This window comes from Trichechus manatus, unplaced genomic scaffold (assembly GCF_000243295.1).
Source record: "Trichechus manatus latirostris isolate Lorelei unplaced genomic scaffold, TriManLat1.0 scaffold00229, whole genome shotgun sequence".
NCBI lineage: Eukaryota > Metazoa > Chordata > Mammalia > Sirenia > Trichechidae > Trichechus > Trichechus manatus.
In genome coordinates, this window is record NW_004444165.1 from 458,002 (window position 1) to 477,087 (window position 19,086).

The 19,086-nt window shown below is 36.9% G+C and overlaps 1 protein-coding gene across 1 annotated transcript in view; it reads right to left on the reverse strand.

Annotated features, from left to right (window-relative positions):
• Positions 1-19,086, reverse strand: part of EPHA6 (EPH receptor A6) — a 1,147,205-nt gene that overhangs the window by 111,102 nt on the left and 1,017,017 nt on the right. Inside the window, 1 exon segment of the mRNA XM_004389015.3 lies at positions 12,451-12,660. Within this exon segment, the coding sequence (XP_004389072.1) occupies positions 12,451-12,660 (210 nt within the window).

A 19,086-nucleotide genomic window follows, 5' to 3' on the forward strand; every position in this document is an offset into this window, starting at 1 on the left:
AGTTCTCTTCTTTCAGAGAATTTATTGATTCTTTATTTTGGGAGCTTGCTGAAGCTGTCATGGACTGCTTCGTTATGTGACATGATATTGACTGTTGTCTCCGAGCCATCAATAATTTATTATAATTTTATTTTGTCTTTGCTTAGTGAGACCTAGCTTCTTATTTTGTTTTGTTTTGATATGCCCAAATAGGCTGCTCGTGTGCACTAGTTTGATTTTTGACACCTTTTGATCTCTAATGTCCTGTCACGAGGTAGTTGGTTCTGTAACTATGTGCATGCTGGAGTTCGTTAAAATTTCCTATATGGGATCAGCTTGGGTGTGCAGGTAGTAGATCTTCAAGTGTGTGATGGAGGCTCTCACCCCCAGTCCTAGAGAGCCATGGGTGATTGGTGCAGGCACTGGACTCTGGCTGTGGTAGGGGATCACACGCTGAGCCAGGCAGGGGGCCGACTGCTGCCCCTGAGAGTCTGAAAGAAAAGCGTATCCCTATTCTCTAGGGTGAATAGGTATGTGAGTTTTGCAGCCGGGCTAAGAGTGCCCCACTATGTTGGCTGCAAAGACTCGAGGGCACCACTTTTTCTTGAACTCCTGAAGCAGGTGACTAGGTGACTAGGCACTTTAGGAACTATCACCAGTCCTCAACACCCTGCTGCAGATCGATAAAAGTGCCTACTTGAGGGGCAGGGCTGTTTCGAGGATCACAAATCTGTCTGTTCACAGCTGAAGCAGTTGAAGTTAAACTTCAGCTGTTTGTCCTGTTGTACTGTGGTAGTGAGGGCTAACGCTGTTGAGATGGGTCCCCACGAGTCTATACAGGGGTGTATGGCACTCAGTCTGTGGACCCCTGATTTCTATGGCCAGCAAAGGAGTTGTGCCGACCCTGTGTTCCTGGCCTAGTGGAGCCAGCAACTTATTTGTTCCCTCACCAAGGCCAGGAGAATGGGTCAGGGAACATTTTGGGATCTATTTCTGGCCCAGTAGATTCCCGGTGCAGAGCGGGGGGAAGCGGTAAAAGGAAGAGAGGTTTTTCCCAAATCCAGTGCAGATCACGGAGGTAGGAGGTAAAAGGGAGAGAGGTTTTTCCCAAATTCATTGCAGAGTGCAAAGGTAGGAGGTAAAAGGGAGAGAGGTTTTTCCCAAATGGACTTTTTTTTGTTTTTTTTAACTCGCTGCGAAAGAGTGTGCACATGTACTTATCGTAGCCTCTTGGGAGCTGCTCTTCACTGGTTCGGAGTGTCCAAGAAGAATCTCTGCCGCCGGGCCTCTCTCCATGTGAAAACTGCTTCTCGAGTGCACGCACAGCACAGCTGTTTGCCTGCTTCACCGCGGCCCAGCGTGGCTGTGTCTCTGCTGTGTCGCCGCCGCAGCTCTAGTGCTCCTCACCTCTCCAAATGGTCTTCCTCTCAGGTATGACTCAGATGTATTTCTTAACCTCGCCTTGTTCAGCGCCGCCAGATGTTCACATAGAATCAAATCACTTGTTTTTCCAGGTCTTTGTTGTAAGAGGGATATAGGAAGCATCTAACTAGTCCGCCATGTTGACCACACCTCTCTACCTCCTTTTTCTTATTGGTTTTATTATCAACAATTAATTAAGCAGCCACTAACTAATGTATTATTCTAGGTGCTGGGAAACCTTCAAAATTTAAAAGATAAGTTTCTTGCTCTCTAGGATTTTATACAAACCTAAGGGGATAGATTACCTTAGGAAACAAAACAAGACAAACAGACAAAAAAAAGAAACAAAAAAGAACAACTACTTGTCATACACAAAACCTTGAATGCTTAACAAGAAAATAGGAATTCTTACAAGTCTCTAGTTTTTAATAATGCCTTCCCAGGTCCAAGGCTTTAGGTTCATTTTCTTTATGATCTACCAAAAAGACACAGGGCTTACAGCTAAAGAAGGTGGTTTTGCACACCCTTTGCATGAATGGAAGATGGAGGCTTTCTCAAAGCATGGCTGGGCTTCTCAACGGTACATATGACTTTGAGATAGATGGTCCTTCCTATCTTCAAGATTACTGATAAAGCCATCTATTTGTTCAGCTATTTTGTACTCCGTGTATGATAATTATCAAATCCTTTTCCTTTGTTTTACTACAAAGAGGTCATCTGTAATTATCACCAAGCTTTCCTAAGCTTTCAGAGATGAGCACTTTTCAGGGAATGGTTCTGTAGATATTAGCTTCATCTGGTATTGTTATTGATTCCCATTTTCCTCTCACACGGCTGCCATTGTCAGTTCACCCAAGTGGTACATTTCATTGAAATGATACCTGAGTATTAACTTTTGTGCCCTTCCGATACACCATCCCAGACAATAGCCTTTATGATTTCGGGTCTCTGAGCCTGTGATCCAAGCTTGTGTATATAACATTCACCTCTGAAGCAGTTATCAGGGAAGATTCTTGCTTTACTTTTAGGAAATCCTCTCTCTGGTTCAGTATAAAGCTTTGTTGTCCTTTACTCTCTGTTGTTGTGAATTTGCTTCCTGGTATTTGGACTCAAGATGTGTAGACCACTATTTTCTGAGACTATAGCTTTCATATGTTAGGTCATTAGATTATTCTTTACAAAAAACTTATATTGAAAAAGGTAAATAAAAACTACCAGATTTACTTCTCATGAATTAATCTATCAAATACTTGATGATTCAAGGGCACTTTTTCCCTTTGCAACTTGATACTGACCCATCTATTTCTTCCTCTTCAGTTGATTGTAATGGTCAATTCATTTGCCTGATTTTGATTAACTGCTGTCATAGTATCTGATGAGTAGAACTGTTTTTTATTTTATTTTTTTGGTGAAGAGTCCTTTTGTTATTTTTCCCGGATGATAGAACTCCTTTCTTCATGATGAATTTGGCTCATGCAGACTAGATATTATTGGTTTTCACTTTTCCAAGGTTCATTTGCTCGCCACCCTTTTATTGAGCAAAAAGTTATTTAAATCTTCACACTGCAGTATTCTGATAACATTGCTATTTTTCTCACTTTTTTTTCCTTTTTTTTTTCTTTGTACTCAGGCTGCTGATTTGAGGTTTGCCTAAAACAATCTGTCATTTCTTTTATGTGAATTCTGTGTAGGAGTCTGTACTTATATTTTACTTATGCTGGGATGTATAGTTTTTTTGGGGGGCGTTGAGGTAGTAGGTTTTAGCCTTCTATCTAAGGATCTAGGAGCCCTGGTGGTGCAGTGGTTAAGTGCTCCTCTGGAGAAAGATGTGGCAGTCTGCCTCTGTAAAGATTACAGCTTTGGAAACTCTATGGGGCAGTTCTATTCTGTCCTATAGGGTCGCTATGAGTTGGAATCGACTCCATGGCAACGGATTTATCTAAGAGTCTGCCTTTGTGTTCAAGTCTGTCATACCCCCTCCATTTTTAGCTTGGCTAAACCTGAAGGAACAATTGAAGTAAGATTAATTTCTTCATCTTGGCCCTGGTTCAGCTAGGGTAGACAGTGTAAGATGATTTCACCACATATTGTATCTAAGCATGGTGTCACCCCTGCCATTAGGGACTAGAACAGAGAATCCTATGGTAGGATTTCAAAGGATAAAGTTTTATTCTTCCAAATCCAAGAAATCAGAAATATTTCTTAGTACAAAGTCTCTCATTCGGTGCATTGGATGTTACACAATTTTAGCTAAAGCCTTTTAAAAAATGTTCTCACCGAGTAGCTTTTTACAGCAACTCTTTTATTTAAAAGAGACAAAATGAGTAAAATTCTGAAAATTTTACTAGAAGGTTACGGAAGATCTCCAGGCAAATCTCAATTAGTCATGTTAAATTAGAGTAATTAAAGGCAGAATAGTGAATGATCTAAAATAATTTTTATTTCACGTTTATTAAAAAGTATTTATTAAAAATATTTACACTTGAAATTGGACATGTGTCAAGATTTAGAAATTCACTTCAAAAAATAAGCCAATTTATAAAGATCTGAATTAGGTGAAGGAGGAAGATTGCTCATTTCTTTCCCCAACTTCAAAATACGCATGTAAATATGCCCCCTCCTGCTGCTACAACATTTGCTATAACTATCTCCATGTTGTGTATAGACCATTCCTTCTTATACTGATATTAGATTTGACTTTTTGCATATCTTACATAGAATAGGGGAGGTTAAGAGTTTGAGCTTGGAAGGGGTTCTGCGAATGCAAAATAAATAGAATTAAGATGTTAACAGAACTGTGATTATGTAAATAATATTGTCAACAATTTGGCTCTAGGATTTCAACAAAGAACACACTTATATGGAATTGCTTCCAATTGTTAAAGAAAACAATCAAGATTTATTATGGATAACACAAATGAACATAAAGTTAGAATCAATGAATCATAGGATTTTTAGCAGGTGTTGTGATACATGATTCTTCCATTTTGCTTTGATCTTTAAAATGTAAGAAACGAAGTTACTCATAATTTTTAAAAAATCTGGACATTACTGTCCTTATATTTTAAATAAAACTTATCTCTTAAAACAGATGAGTGTGAACCATGTTATATCTTTTAATATTCTTTTTAGTTCAATAGGACCTTATTTCCATAATTGAGAGCAAAGAGGCTTAACATTTTCACTGTTTAAGTATAAGACTGAGTTGCTTAGTGATATTCAAATAAGAGAGAGTCCCCACTCTGGAACCAGTTGTAAAACAGTTGTCCATGTGAGTGTGTGTCAGATTCAGAAAAAGAAGTGATTTCTTAACACCTAATCATATACCATGGACTGCCAAAAGAACAAACAAATCTGTCTTGGAAGAAGTACAACCAGAATGCTCTTAGAAGCAAGGATGGTGAGATTATGTCTTACATACTTTCAACATGTTTTCAGGAGGGATCTGTCCCTAGAGAAGGACATCATGCTTGGTAAAGTACAGAGTCAGCGAAAAAGAGGAAGACCCTCAATGAGATGGATTGACACAGTGGCTGCAACAATGGGCTCAAGCATAACAATGATTGTGAGCATGGTGCAGGACAGGGCAGTGTTTTGTTCTCTGGTGCACAGGGTCACTATGAGTCGGAACTGACTCAACGGCACCTAACAACAACAACAAATTATAACCTGGCAGGAAAGCATGTAATCAATGAAAACAACCCAAACTGTCAGAAAATTTTATGGAGATTAATTTAGCCACATACCACTAATTATATATATGTGTAGTTAAGTGCAGTTCATGATCAGTCGCCAATTCCCACACTAAATGCCTGGTAAGCTCTTCATGGAATTGGCTTATAAAAGCAAGTCCTTGGTCCTTGTCTAGATAGTATTTTTGTGCATTTTATACCCTTCTGTCTTTGTTCCACAATGCACATTTCTTGGTTTTCTTGCTATTATCAGTTCTTAAGGCCTCTTTGCCATGGCATGATAGTATTCACTACAGGGCCTCAATGCCTTACCAGAAAAATCCTCTGCTACTGATGTTGCCTTTCCTGTAGTATCACCCATTCCTGGTTTCTGCCCATTTGTGGGTTTTATTATTCTGTGCCATATATAGTTTCTCTTGGTCCTGTCTCTGAGTAGCCATTTATCTGTTCTCAAGAATCCCTTTATTTTTGGCTATTGGCCTTGAAAGAAATAGGGTCTGAAATATGGTAGCTCCATAATAAACTGTGTGAAGTACATACTGAATGAATAGTCTTAGACCTAAAGCAGGGTGTGAAAAACAGTCTTAAGTTGTAGGAAGAAAATATTAGAATTTTTACTTATATTTGGTTGTAAATCTCATCCATTTATTCACTTTAGGGTAGTTTTTAATATAGATAGTACATTCCTATGTACTACATGCACATGGTTTATAAATAGAACTCTAAAGGATGCGCTCATTGTTGGCAGGGTAATCTCTCTTTCAGAGTCTGGCCACTCTGGCTCCAGTGGTCATTTTGCTCATTGGCCACACACTGACCAGTCTAGTACCATAATCAGTACTGGGCTCGCACTGGTCTATCTTTCCAGCCTATCTTCTTTAACCAGTTTTGACTGCTCTTTGCTGTGATATGTTTGTCTCTAAATTGGCCAAGTCATCTTAATGGAAAGTGTCTATTTATTCTTGCCCTATGCTGATTATGGTCCCTGGGTGGTGCAAACGGTTTGCAATCGACTGCTAACCTAAAAGTTGGTGGTTTGAACCCATCCAGTGGTGCTTGGAAGAAAGCCCTGGAGATCTGTTTCTGTAAAGATTAAACAAAACAAACAAACAAACAAAAACCCCCAAATCTGTTGCATTTGAGTCAATTCCAACTCATAGCAACCCTATCGGACAGAGTAGAACAGCCCCATAGTGTTTCCAAGGCTGTAATCTTTACGGAAGCACACTGCCATATCTTTCTCCCGTGGAGCAGCTGGTGGATTCAAACAGCTGACCTTTCAGTTAGCAGCCTACTGCTTTAACCACCAGGGCTCCTTCTGTAAAGATTACAGCCAAGAAAACCCTATGGAGCAGTTCTTCTCTGTAACACATGGGGTAGCTATGAGTTGAAATTGACTTGATGGCAGTGGGTTTACTTGCTTTTATTTTTTTGGTATATGTTAATTAGGAAGGGATAGCTCCCAGGTGGCACACTGTTCTAAGGATTATCTTCATGGAGATTACAAAGCAAACAAAGAAACATGATATCTTCCTATTTTCAAACCCTTTACAAACTCTATTTCCTCCAAATTCTTCCTGATACATATTCTAAAAACATGTATAAATATTAAGTAAATACCAACTATACTTACACAGCAGGGGAAAAAATCAAAATTATTTAAGGTAAAAGATATGTTCCAAAAAAGTTATAGATAAAACTTTGAAAAGTTGAATCATACTTTTTTTTAAAAAAATATCAAGGAATATTAAGTTTCCAAGAGCAAGGAAACTTGCTCTTTCAAGTTATTTTCAGGTAAAGTTTTTATAAAACAGAGAATTCTTTTCATGTACATGACTCTTCCCATTAATTATATTTTATTATAATAGGTTTGCTTGATTTGAGGTATATCTTCACTAGGCAGTAAAATTTTCTAGCCATCTAATTCCTTTCCAAAGGAAATATGAAAGGTATTTGGGTGGTAAGTACATTCATATAAAGCTCTAAAAGTTTTACACAAAATTTTCACAGAATGCTAATGCTCACTTAGGCATTATCTTGATGACATTGAGACACAGCATCCATGACCTTTTGTTATAATTTTGCTTTGTAATCTAATGCCCTTAGCTAGGCCATCTCTAGCAGGGGTTCTCTGTCTTGATTAATAGCATCTCCAGTCAGCTAGTTGTTTAATCTAGAAATACTGGCATCATCTCTAAATCCTCCTTCTTCCTTATAAATCATATCTAATTAGTTACCAAGTCTTAATAAATTATGCGTTCACGATGATTTTAAATTCTTGCCCCTCTTCTTCATTCCCACTGTCATTGCCCAAATTAAAGTAATATGGACTTCCTAGTCTATAGTAATAATACCCTAGCTGGTTTCCCTACTGTCAGTCCTTCTGTCCTTCAGTCTTTCTTCCATGCTCTTGTCAATAATATCTTCTAAGACATGGGTCTGCTTTTGTTACCCTCTATTTAAATCAATCAATTCTGTCTTGTAATTGCTATAGAAAAACCTTCAAATGTCTTGAAGTGTCACTTAAATACTCTCAAAATTATTTCTCAGGAACTTGGACCCTCCACGTTCCCTCTTCCCCATTCCAAACTATTCACCTACCCGTCAACATGCCATTCACTTCCCTGCATTTCCATGTCTTTTCTGTTTCCTGCGTCTGGACCACCTTTCCTCCAACTGTCTGCCTAATGAAATCTTTTAAGGCATGGCTCAAATTTTATCTTTTTGTGAAGCCTTCTCCTGACCTCTGCTTGAGTTCTTGCCTTCCATGTGGGAGACTGAGGTTTGATTTCTGCCCAATGCACCTCATGTGCGGCCACCACTCATTGGTCAGTGAAGGCTTGCATGTTGCTATGATGCTGAACAGGTTTCAGTGAAGCTTCCAGTCTAAGATGGAGTAGGAAGAAAGGTCTGGTGATATACTTCCAAAAATCAGCCAGTGAAAACCCTATGGATTACAGTGGTCCAATCCACAATGTATCATGGGGATGGCTCAGAACCAGGTAGTGTTTCATTCTGTTATGCAAGAGATTATTACGAGTTGGGTGCCCACTTGATGGCAGCTAACAACAACAACATGACAACACTTAATGCATTTAATTGTGAGGAAGAATGAGTCTCCTAGGAGCCTAGGTGGCGCAAGCAGTTTGTGAGTGGCTGGTAACCTAAAGGTTGGCAGTTTGAACCCTCCCAGCCACTGAGCAGAAGAAAGGCCTGACAAACTGCTTCCATAAAGATTATAGCCAAAAAATCCCATAGAACAGTTCTATTCTGTAACACATAGCGTCACCATGAGTTGGAATCTACTTTACTTGATGGCAACGGGTTTGGTTTTGGTTCTGGTGTGAATCTGTCTACCTTGTCAAAGGATAAGCTCTTGGAAGGCAAGGACTCTGCTCTTTTAAGTATTGAATGTCCATGTTCATTATAAAGTCAAGCAATCAGTGAATGATATTTTGTACCTCAAGATCCTCTAAATAGTTTGGTAGTTCTGAGATATTAAAAAACAAACGAAAAAACAATTACTTGATTACATTATTTGCCTTTCAGTTGATACCTCTTCAGTTTAGGGATTTATTTCTTAATCAAGGTGTACTCTATAGCTTTTCAGAGGTATTTTTTTGAGTGTTAATGTTCTGGTTACCTAATTTGCTGTTTAATTCTGTAGGCAGATATAAGTTGAAAACAGCACTGTTTTAGACCTCTTAGTCTCTATGCCCACATAACACAGAATGTTCCTTGAGTCTGGGTGTCAAATTTAATCCAACAAACCCGATATCTGCATCAATATTTAGGTTACCTTGCCCATTTCACTAGTATCTTTAGTCATGAGGTTTCTATTTTAAAAAGTTAATAATATTATTTTAATAAAGGATTTCACATTATCTATATAGGCATACAGTCAGAGTCTAGTAGTTATTTCCTATTTTATTTTATTTTTCAATAGATTGTTAAAATTTTATAAACATTATATTTTACAATTGTTATAAAAAATAATTTTAAACCCCATTTTCCAGAATTTGAAATAATTAGCTTAATAGAAAACTCTTACATGCAGTGTTCTATAGCTTCAAAAGTTATTTCAAGTTATATATTTGCAAAAATAAAAGAGAATAAAATAAAGGTCTTGAAAAATGAGAAAATAATTATGATTTTTTTTCAATTAGAAAATGGAGTCAAAAATACTGCTTTCTCTATAATGAATGATTTATTTTAAAATGTGATAGACTTATTTTTATAAAGTTCTGTGGTCAAATTAAAAGATCAATAGGTACTGCTACCTTATACATCAGGCTCTGAAAATTAATTTATTTTCCTTAGAACTGTGATTCTTTGTTGGAGAAATTAGTGAAAATATAATTGATAAACTAATATAGAGCATTTCTATAAAACAAACATAGTAAAGGCATAAAGTATTTCATTCAAAATATTAAACTTTCACTCATCACAGGGTAAATGAACACACTGAAGTTTCAAAAAAAATCTCAGAAAAAAATGAAATAAAAGGAAACTAAATAATGGCTTTGCCTCTTTTAAAATAATGTGTAAGGTTAAAAAAGAACAGAATAAAAATACCTTGAATAGTTTTACTGACTTATTTTTCATTGCAGCTGTCAAATTAATCACTTGTGAAGATTTTGTTAACAAATATCAGAATATAGTTATAATTTTACAAATTAGTAGCTTTCAGTTCGCTTAATAGAAATTTTTGGACTGACTTTCTCAAAACAATAAGCAAAGACATCAGTGGAATGAATTCATTTGCAGGTCATTCAGAAATATTTACACTATTCATGGGTGAAGCTGAGATCATCTCATACAATAGTTTGGTTCTAAAAATTTAGTATATTATTCCTGCTTCACATTTTTGCCAAATATTATTTGGAAAAAAGGTTTACAGTGTACCTATATATCCTTAGAAAAATTCATTTTGTTCATTTTTAAGTATGGATATTCAGATCATTTCATAACATTTGTTGTGAGGGAAAAAAAGTCATTTCCTAACCAGCCTGATACTGGTACAATGACAGACACGCTGATCAATTGAACAGAATCGAGAACCCAGATGTAAATTCATCCATCTATGGTCACCTGATTTTTTGACCAAGGCCTAAAGTCCATTAAATGGGGGAAAAGACAGTCTTTTAACAAATGGTGCTGGCAAAACTTGATGTCCGTTCATAAAAAAATGAAACAGGATCCATACCTCACACCATACACAAAAACTAATTCAAAATGGTTCAAAGACCTAAATATAAAACCAAAAACTATAAAGATCATAGAAGAAAAAATAGGGTAAATGCTAGTGGCCTTAATATATGGCATAAATAGGATACAAACCATAACTAACAATATACAAGCACCAGAAGATAAGCTAGATAACTGGAATCTTCTAAAAATTAAACACTTATGGCTCATCAAAAGACTTCACCAAAAGAGTACAGACTGAGAAAATATTTTTGGTTATTACATACCCGACAAAGTCCTAATCTCTAAGATCTATAGGAAAATCCAACACCTCTTCAACAAGAAAACAAATAATCCAATTAAAAAATGGGCAAAGGATATGAACAGACACTTCACCAAAGAAGACATTCAGATGGCTAACAGACACATGAGGAAATGCTTGCAATCACTAGCCATTAGAGAAACGCAAATGGAAACTACAATGAGATATCATCTCACCTCAACATTACTGGCACTAAAAAAAAAAAAATCACAAAAGTAACAAATGTTGGAGAGACTTCCGGGAGATTGGAACTCTTATGCACTGCTGGTGGGAATGCAAAATGGTACAATCATTTTGGAAAAAGATATGGCGCTTCCTTAAAAAGCTAGAAATAGAAATACCATATGATCCAGCAATCCCACTCCAAGGAATATATCCTAGAGAAATAAGAGCCCTCACACGAATAGACATATGCATACCCATGTTCATTGCAGCATTATTCACAATAGCAAAAAAGATGGAAACAACTTAAGTGCCCATCAACAGATGAATGGATAAACAAACTATGGTACATACACACAACAGAATACTATGCAATTATAAAGAACAATGATGAATCTGTGAAACATCTCACAACATGGATGAATCTAGAAAGCATTATGCTGAGTGAAATAAGTCAATCACAGAAGGATAAATACTATATGAGACTACTATTATAAAAACTCATGAAAAGCTTTACACACAGAAAGAAACAATCTTTTATGGTTATCAGGGAGGGGAAGGATGGGGAGGGAAAAACACTTAAGAGACTATAGATAAGTGGTAACTTTGGTGAAGGGTAAGACAGTATACAATACTGGAGAAGTCAGCACAACTTGACTAAGGCTAAGTCACAGAAGCTTCATAGACACATCCAAACTCCCTGAGAGACTGAGTTACTGGGCTAAGGGTTGGAGACACCTAGTTCAATTGGCATAACACAGTTTATAGAGAGAATGTTCTACATCCGACTGTGGTGAGTAGCGTCTGGGGTCTTAAGAGCCTGCCAGTGGCCATCTAAGATACATCTACTGGTCCCATCCTGGCTAGAGCAAGGAAGAATGAAGAACACCAAAGATAGAAGAAAAGATTAGTCCAAAGGACTAATGGACCGCAACTACCACAACCTCCACCAGAGTGAGCCCAGAACAACTAGATGGTGACTGGCTACCACCACTAACTGCCCTAACAGGGATCATGATAGAGGATCCTGAACAGAATGGGAGAAAAATGTGGAACAAAATTCAAATATGGGGAGGAGGGAGTGTGCGGGGAAAAAGACCAGACATGTTGGTCTGACAGAGACTGGAGAAACCCCAAAAGTATGGCCCCTGGACACAGTAACTCAGTACTGAAGTCACTCCCGAGGTTCACCCTTCAGTTAAAGATTAGACAGGTTTATAGGGCAGATCATAACACATGAGGAACATACTTTGTAGTTCAACCATGTATACAAGATTAAATGGGCACACCAGCCCATAAGCAAAGACAAGAAGGCAGGAAGGATCAGGAAAACTGGGCGAATGGGAACAGGGAACCCGGGGTGGAGAACGGGAGAGTGTTGACACATTGAGGGGTTGGCAACTAATGTCATAAAACAATTTGTGTATTAATTGTTTAATGAGAAACTAATTTGCTCTATAAACTTTCACCTAAAGCCCAATTTAAAAAAAAAAACAACTTATATTTAGAAAAAAAATATTTTTTAAAGTAGGCACTTAAATAAGGCAAATACATCTCAATTGAATAATAATGTTAAATTACAGGAATGAAAATAGAAAATTAAGAAAACAAAAATAGAATTACTATAACAACATTAGAAATAATAAGAGTAAACAAACTATATCAGAAAAGAACATGTAAACTTACCGTTGTTGTGTAAGCAGCTTCTGGATCATCTTCTAGCACCCGAGAGAGACCAAAATCCGAAACTTTGCACACTAAATTGCTGTTGACCAATATATTCCGAGCGGCTAGATCCCGATGAACATAACCCATATCAGAAAGATACTTCATACCAGATGCAATGCCTCGGAGCATACCAACCAACTGGATGACTGTGAAATGGCCATCGTGTTTCTGTAAGAGAAATACAGGTGTTTAAATTAATTGATTTTAATGTATTTGTGTGTGTGGAACCCCTGGGTGGTATAAACGGTTAACACACTCAGCTACTAAACAAAAGGTTGGCAGTTTGAGTCCACCCAAAAGTGCCTTGGAAGAAAGGCCTAGAGATATGCTTCTCCAGTCTACTTCTGCTCTTGAGTCGGCTCCGACTCATAGGAACCTCATGTATAACAGAACGGAAAATTAGCTATTGAAAATCCTGCTCAGCTCAGTTCTATCCTGACACACATGGGGTCGCCATGAGTCGTAATCAACTTGATGGCAACTGGTTTTTTACTGGTGTGTGTGTGTGTGTGGTATTAAATAAAACCCTTGAGTCTATTTTACTCTATCCAGTGCAGGGAAGCACTGATTTGCTGACCATTGACTTTGCTTATAAAGAAATGTAAGAATTACTTTGACCTTAAAAAAAAAGAGAAAATCTAGCTGGGAGTGATCAGGGAGCATAAAGCATAGAACAAAGCATTCAAAGAAACCAACTAAATAAAGTTTCAGAAAAAAATACTTTGAACTATTTAGGTAACAATTAGAAAGGAACTAAAGTCAAATAAGGCAAGAGCAAAGACTACTAAGAAAATAGAATACACTTTCCATAGCTGTGAGCATTGAATCAGCCAGACAAGTAAGCAGAAGGGCAGCACTGGATTGGATGAAGGCCTGTGTAGTATTTCACTAGAAATACAGTGAAAAATGGTAGTCAGTCCAGGTAACTCAGGGAAAGGAAAAGGTGACTGCATGGACAAAAAGCAAGTTTAGGGAAGTTGAAGGGTTAAGACAAAAAAGCAAAATCAAAACCAAATATAAGCAAACAGAAGATAACTAGATTCTCTCATTCTCACATTATATAGAGCAAATAGTAAGGAAGCTGTTGACAGTTGACTGATAAAGGGATGAGACCGTTAGACTATTTCAGCTCTTAGTTGGGAGGATTAAATGAAACAAGATGAATAAGGAGCCCAGCACAGTGACTGACCTGTAAGAGCCATTTCCATCTTATTCCCTCTACTTTGATTTAAAAATAATGTGTTTTTTTTTTAAAGAAAAAAATCCAATTATCATCCATTAAAGAAGTAGGCATCAACAAGACCAGATACAAATGGCATTCTTGAAATTAGAGGAAAAAAAATTTTAAATTGGAAAAATAATGCATACTGTACTACTTAGTTGTTTCAACATTGTCTTTAATGGAGTCATAGAAAAACATGAAAAATTCTCAAGTTGTTTCTACACATCAAACCAAAACAAACAAAGAAAAAACAAACCCATTGCCGTCGAGTCAATTCCGACTCATAGTAACCCTATAGGACAGAGTAGAACTGCCCCATATGGTTTCTAAGGAGCGTCTGGTGGATTTGAACTGCTGATCTTTTAGTTAGCAGCCAAACACTTAACCACTGTGCTACCAGGACCCCTTTTTACACACCAGGTAACATTTATTTATGAATGATATTAAAATTGAACATCTAAAAACACATAGGACTGTACAACACAAAGAATGAACTCTGTCATAAACTATGGACTTCAGTTAATAAGTATTATTGTTAGGTGCTGTCCAGTCTGCTCTGACTCATAGCAATCTCATGTATAATAGAATAAAACACTGCCCAGTCCTGCACCAAACTCACAATCATTGCTATGTTTGAGCCCACTGTTGCAGCCACTGTTAGTCGATTTGGTTGAGAATCTTCCTCTCTTTTGATGACCCTCCACTTTACCAAGCATGATATCCTTCTCCAGGGTCCCTCCTGATAACATGTCCAAAGAAAGAGAAATAAGGTCTCACCATCCTTGCTTCTAAGGAGTATTTTGGCTGTCCTTCCTCCAAGACAGGTTTCATTCTTCTGGTATTCAATATTCTTTTCCAACACCACAATTCAAATGCATCCATTCTTCTTTGGTGTTTCTTTTTTATTGCCCAGCTTTAACACACGTATGAGGTGATGGAAAAGATCATGGTTTGAGTCAGGTGCACCTTCGTCATCAATGTGTCATCTTTGCTTTTTAACACTTTAAAGAGGTCTTTTGCCACAGATTTGCTGAATGCAATGTTGTTTGATTTCTTGAGTGCTGCTTCCATGGGTGTTGATTGTGGATCTAGGAAGAATGAAATCCTGGACAACTTCAATTTCTTTACCATGATATTGTTTATTGGTCCAGTTGTAAGGATGCTTATTTTCTTTATATTCAGATGTAATACATATTGAAAGATGTGGTCTTTTACCTTCCTCGGTAAGTGTTTCAAGTTAATAATAATGTAACAATAATGGTTCATCAGTTGTAACAAACGTACCACAGGAATGCAAGATGTTAATAGGAGAAACAATGCATAGGGGGAGGGGACATATGGGAACTGTTTATACTTTCTGCACAATTTTTCTATAAACCTAAAATTGCTCTAAACAATAAAAACAAAAAAACCAAATGGGTGCTGTCAAGTCGATTCTGACTCACAGTGACCCTACAGAACAGAGTAGAACCGCCCCATAGGGCTTCCAAGACTGTAAATTTTTATGGAAGCAGACTGCCATGTCTTGCTCCCGAGGTGGGTTCAAACAACCAACCTTTGGTTAGCAGTCAAGCACTTAACCACTGTTCCACCAGAGCTCCTACAGTAAAGTCTATTAAAATTGACAATAAAAATGAATATCTAGTAAGAAAGGATTATATTATCTTATTCAGTGTAGTAGAAACACAAATAATAGTACCTTAAAAATTTGGCAAGTTAAAGGAGTTTTCATGGGTATCTGATTAAAAACATAGAGTACTTAGGCACAGGGATGATCTGGCTCCATTTCTGTCATAGTGACATAATCTGCTATACAATGATGATGCATTGGCCAGTTAAATGAGTAATTTTATACTACAAATAAAATAAACTTTATCTTACTATATCAACTTATCTGTCTGCTACCTCTCTGATAATATCTCCCAACTGAAGTGCAGAGTAAGGAAAATAACCCTATCTTAAAAAACAAAAACAAAAACAACAACAAAAAACACTCTACAGCAACGGTATCCATTTAAGTAGGCTCTTCTGTATAATTAATGTATAAAAGATAACCTAGCAAAGAAAATCTTTGGTGTTATTAGCTCTTTATGTTTCTAATCCATCTTCCGAGACAGAGCACTATTAGATGAAATCCACCTCTTATATCATGTACCCTACCTACCTCTCTTCTGTTAAGAATCTCAAAACCTTTGAGTAGAATTGAAACCGTGAATTATTCTGACCTAGAACGGATTACACTAAATTTAAAGAGGTAGTTCTTCTACCTATTAAAAAATGAAGTTGCCTCGTATCACAGTTTACATCAATGAGGAATTTCTAATAGTAGGAAAAGATAATGGTCCAACTGAAATGTAAGGAATGCCTCAGTTTCCTTATTTATACAATAGGAATAGAATCATCTAACTCAGTGTTATAGTGAGAATCACATATAAAACAGCACAGCCCTTGACTTATTTTAATAATAGTTATTATTTAATAAAACCTTGTTATTATTCTTATTAATATTATTGCGTGTTGTTTTTGTAATTTAATTCAGTGAGGAAATTCTCTTCTCACTTTCCTGAAAAATTAATTGACAACATAAGCTCCCACATACAGAAAGAGAAATAGTTACTTTAGAACAGGATGAAGTTTAATTTCCTGTCTATTCTGAGGGTCACACAAAGTACCAAGTTATTTTTTAATAGTTTTATTGAGATATAGTTCACGTACCATACAATTCACCCTTTTAAAGTGCACAATTCAATGGTTTTTAGTGAATTCACATAGTTGTGCAACCATCACTACAATCAATTTAAGAACTTTTTCAAAAAGAAACCCCATACTCATTAGCAGTCACTTCTAATTTTCCCCCACTTCTTCCCACCAGCCCTAGGCAACCACTAATCTACTTTCTATATCTATAGATTTGCCTATTCTGGACATTTCATATAAATGGAATCATACAATATGTGGTCTTTTATGACTGTCTTTTTTCATGAAGTGTAATGCTTTCAAGTTTCATCTATGTCTTATTACGTATTAGTACTTTGTTAGTTTGTTGCCAAATAATATTCTATTCATTTTGTTTATCCATTCATTAGTTGATGCACATTTTGATTACTTCCACTTTTGGGCTATTATGCAAGTTATATTTTAAAATTATTTTAATATTCTTGTCACCAGCATTTGAAGAGACTTGGTAAGTTGTTTTCATATCAGCAACATAGCAATCAAGGTCTAATAATGAGAAATGGCATCATTAAAAAATGAGGTTTTGGTGTGTGAAAAGACTCTAAACTACTTTCTCCATGTTCAGTCATGGGACTATGCTGTTGTTGTGGTTTGGTGCCATCGAATCAGTTCCGACTCATAGCAACCCTATGAACAATAGAACGAAATAATGCCCAGTCCTGTGTCATCCTCACAATTGTTGTTATGCTGGAGCCCACTGTTGCAGCCACTGTGTCAGTCCATCTCCTTGAGGGTCTTCCTCTTTTTTGCTGATCCACTACTTTACAAAGAATGATGTCCTTCTCCAGAGGCTGGTCTCTCCTGATAACCTGTCGAAAGTACGTTAGATGATGTCTTGCCATCCTTGCTTCTTAAAGAGCATTTTTGCTGTTCTTCTTCCAAGACAGATACACAATGTAGTATATTAATTTCTAAGCCACTGGGCCAGGACTCTTTCAGGGTTCCACAAGGTCAAAACTATTTTCATAACAGCAGTAACATGTGTGTGCCTTTAACACTATGTTGATATTTGCACTGATAGTACAACAGGTACTGATAGATAAAATTGCAGGAGACTTAACATAAGTCAAGGAAGTGGCATCAAACTGTATTAGTATTCTTATATTCTTCTCTGCTACTCAGTAAAAACAAAGGGGTTGGGTAGGGAGGTAGTTTCATTTAAGAATATCATTGTTAAAGCAGTAAAAATTATTAACTTCATTAAATCTTGATTCTTGATTACATGCTGTCAGGATCAACCCCTGTGAGGAAGAGAGGAAGCAGGACTGGACAACAGAAGGTAAAGTCCAGTGCATTCACAGCAAAGGTCTTTGTCCATTCCATGTGGAGTTCTATATCTGGGATGACCCTCCAAAGTTGGCTCAAATTGAAGGAAGGGGGCTGGGCCCTTGTACTTCCATATCAACCAATCACTGGATGCAGGCTACGCTAGTAAAGGGATCATGACCCTGGGCAAAAGGCTTTCGCTAGCCAAGGGTAATTCCCAGAGGACTCAGATAAGAACTATGAGCCTTCAAAAAATCCAAAAGCTATAAGAATAAGGGGGGTTGATCTTGACAGGTCTCCCCAATAAAGTACCTGCATGCAAATCTCTTTCTCAGAGTCAGTTTTCCAGTGAATCCAACTTGCTGTGACAATATCTGTATCTATTGGTCTACCCTATCCTATCTATTCATCCATCCATCCATCTATCTATCTATCTACCTGCTATTTATAAAATGTGGTTTTGATGCAGAAGAAGCTCTGAAAATAGCTTTGTATTCTTTGGGAGCTCATACCTTAATTGCTGCCATATTATTCTAGAGGAAAAAATAGCCAATATTCATCCAACAGTTACTACAAATCACGCAGTGTTCTAAGGTCTTTAGAAGTATTATCTCATTTGATTCTTGCAAACTTTTTGATGTAAGTATATTATTATCTCAGATTTACAGATGGTCAAACTGAAGGACAAAGAGATTTAGAAAGTAAGACTTAGTAAGTGATGGAATCATGATTTGAACCCAGTCAGACTAACTCAAGAGCGTATTTTTATTGGAGTTGTCTGAAAAAGAGTTGGCTCAAATTTTGCCACAATGGCCTGGTCTGGGTTAGTTTGGGTAGCACAATTTGGTTTAATGAAGCAAGGTTTAAATTTTTCTGACACCATTAGACCAAAAACAAACAGAGAGAATACTCCATATAAACAAACAAATGAGGATCCATTTATCTATGTCTGGCTGGAGGAATGGCCCCATTTATTCATACATGAGGTACGGCACAAATATATTTCTCTACAAGTGATGCAACTATCTTTTTCAAACAAAATCTATATTCCTTTTTCTAGCCCTTGTCAAAATAGCCTCCTCGAGTTTGGTTTAGGACACATTGGTTTCCTTGAATATGGTGGATGGTTAGTAAGTGCTGACTGGATTAAGTAACCTTTGATATTATCTTTAGTGCACTGGTTGCTATTACTATTGTTCCTATTGTCTTGTATAAACTATACTGCTTGCTTTTCTTAAGACAACACAATTTTTTCCCTTTTATGCAGCAATTCTATCACAGCATCCACTATGCTGTCATGAGTTGTGTCAATGCTCAATAAATAATAGTTCAAATTGAATTGAATTGTGTATGAGGGGAGGAGAAAAAAA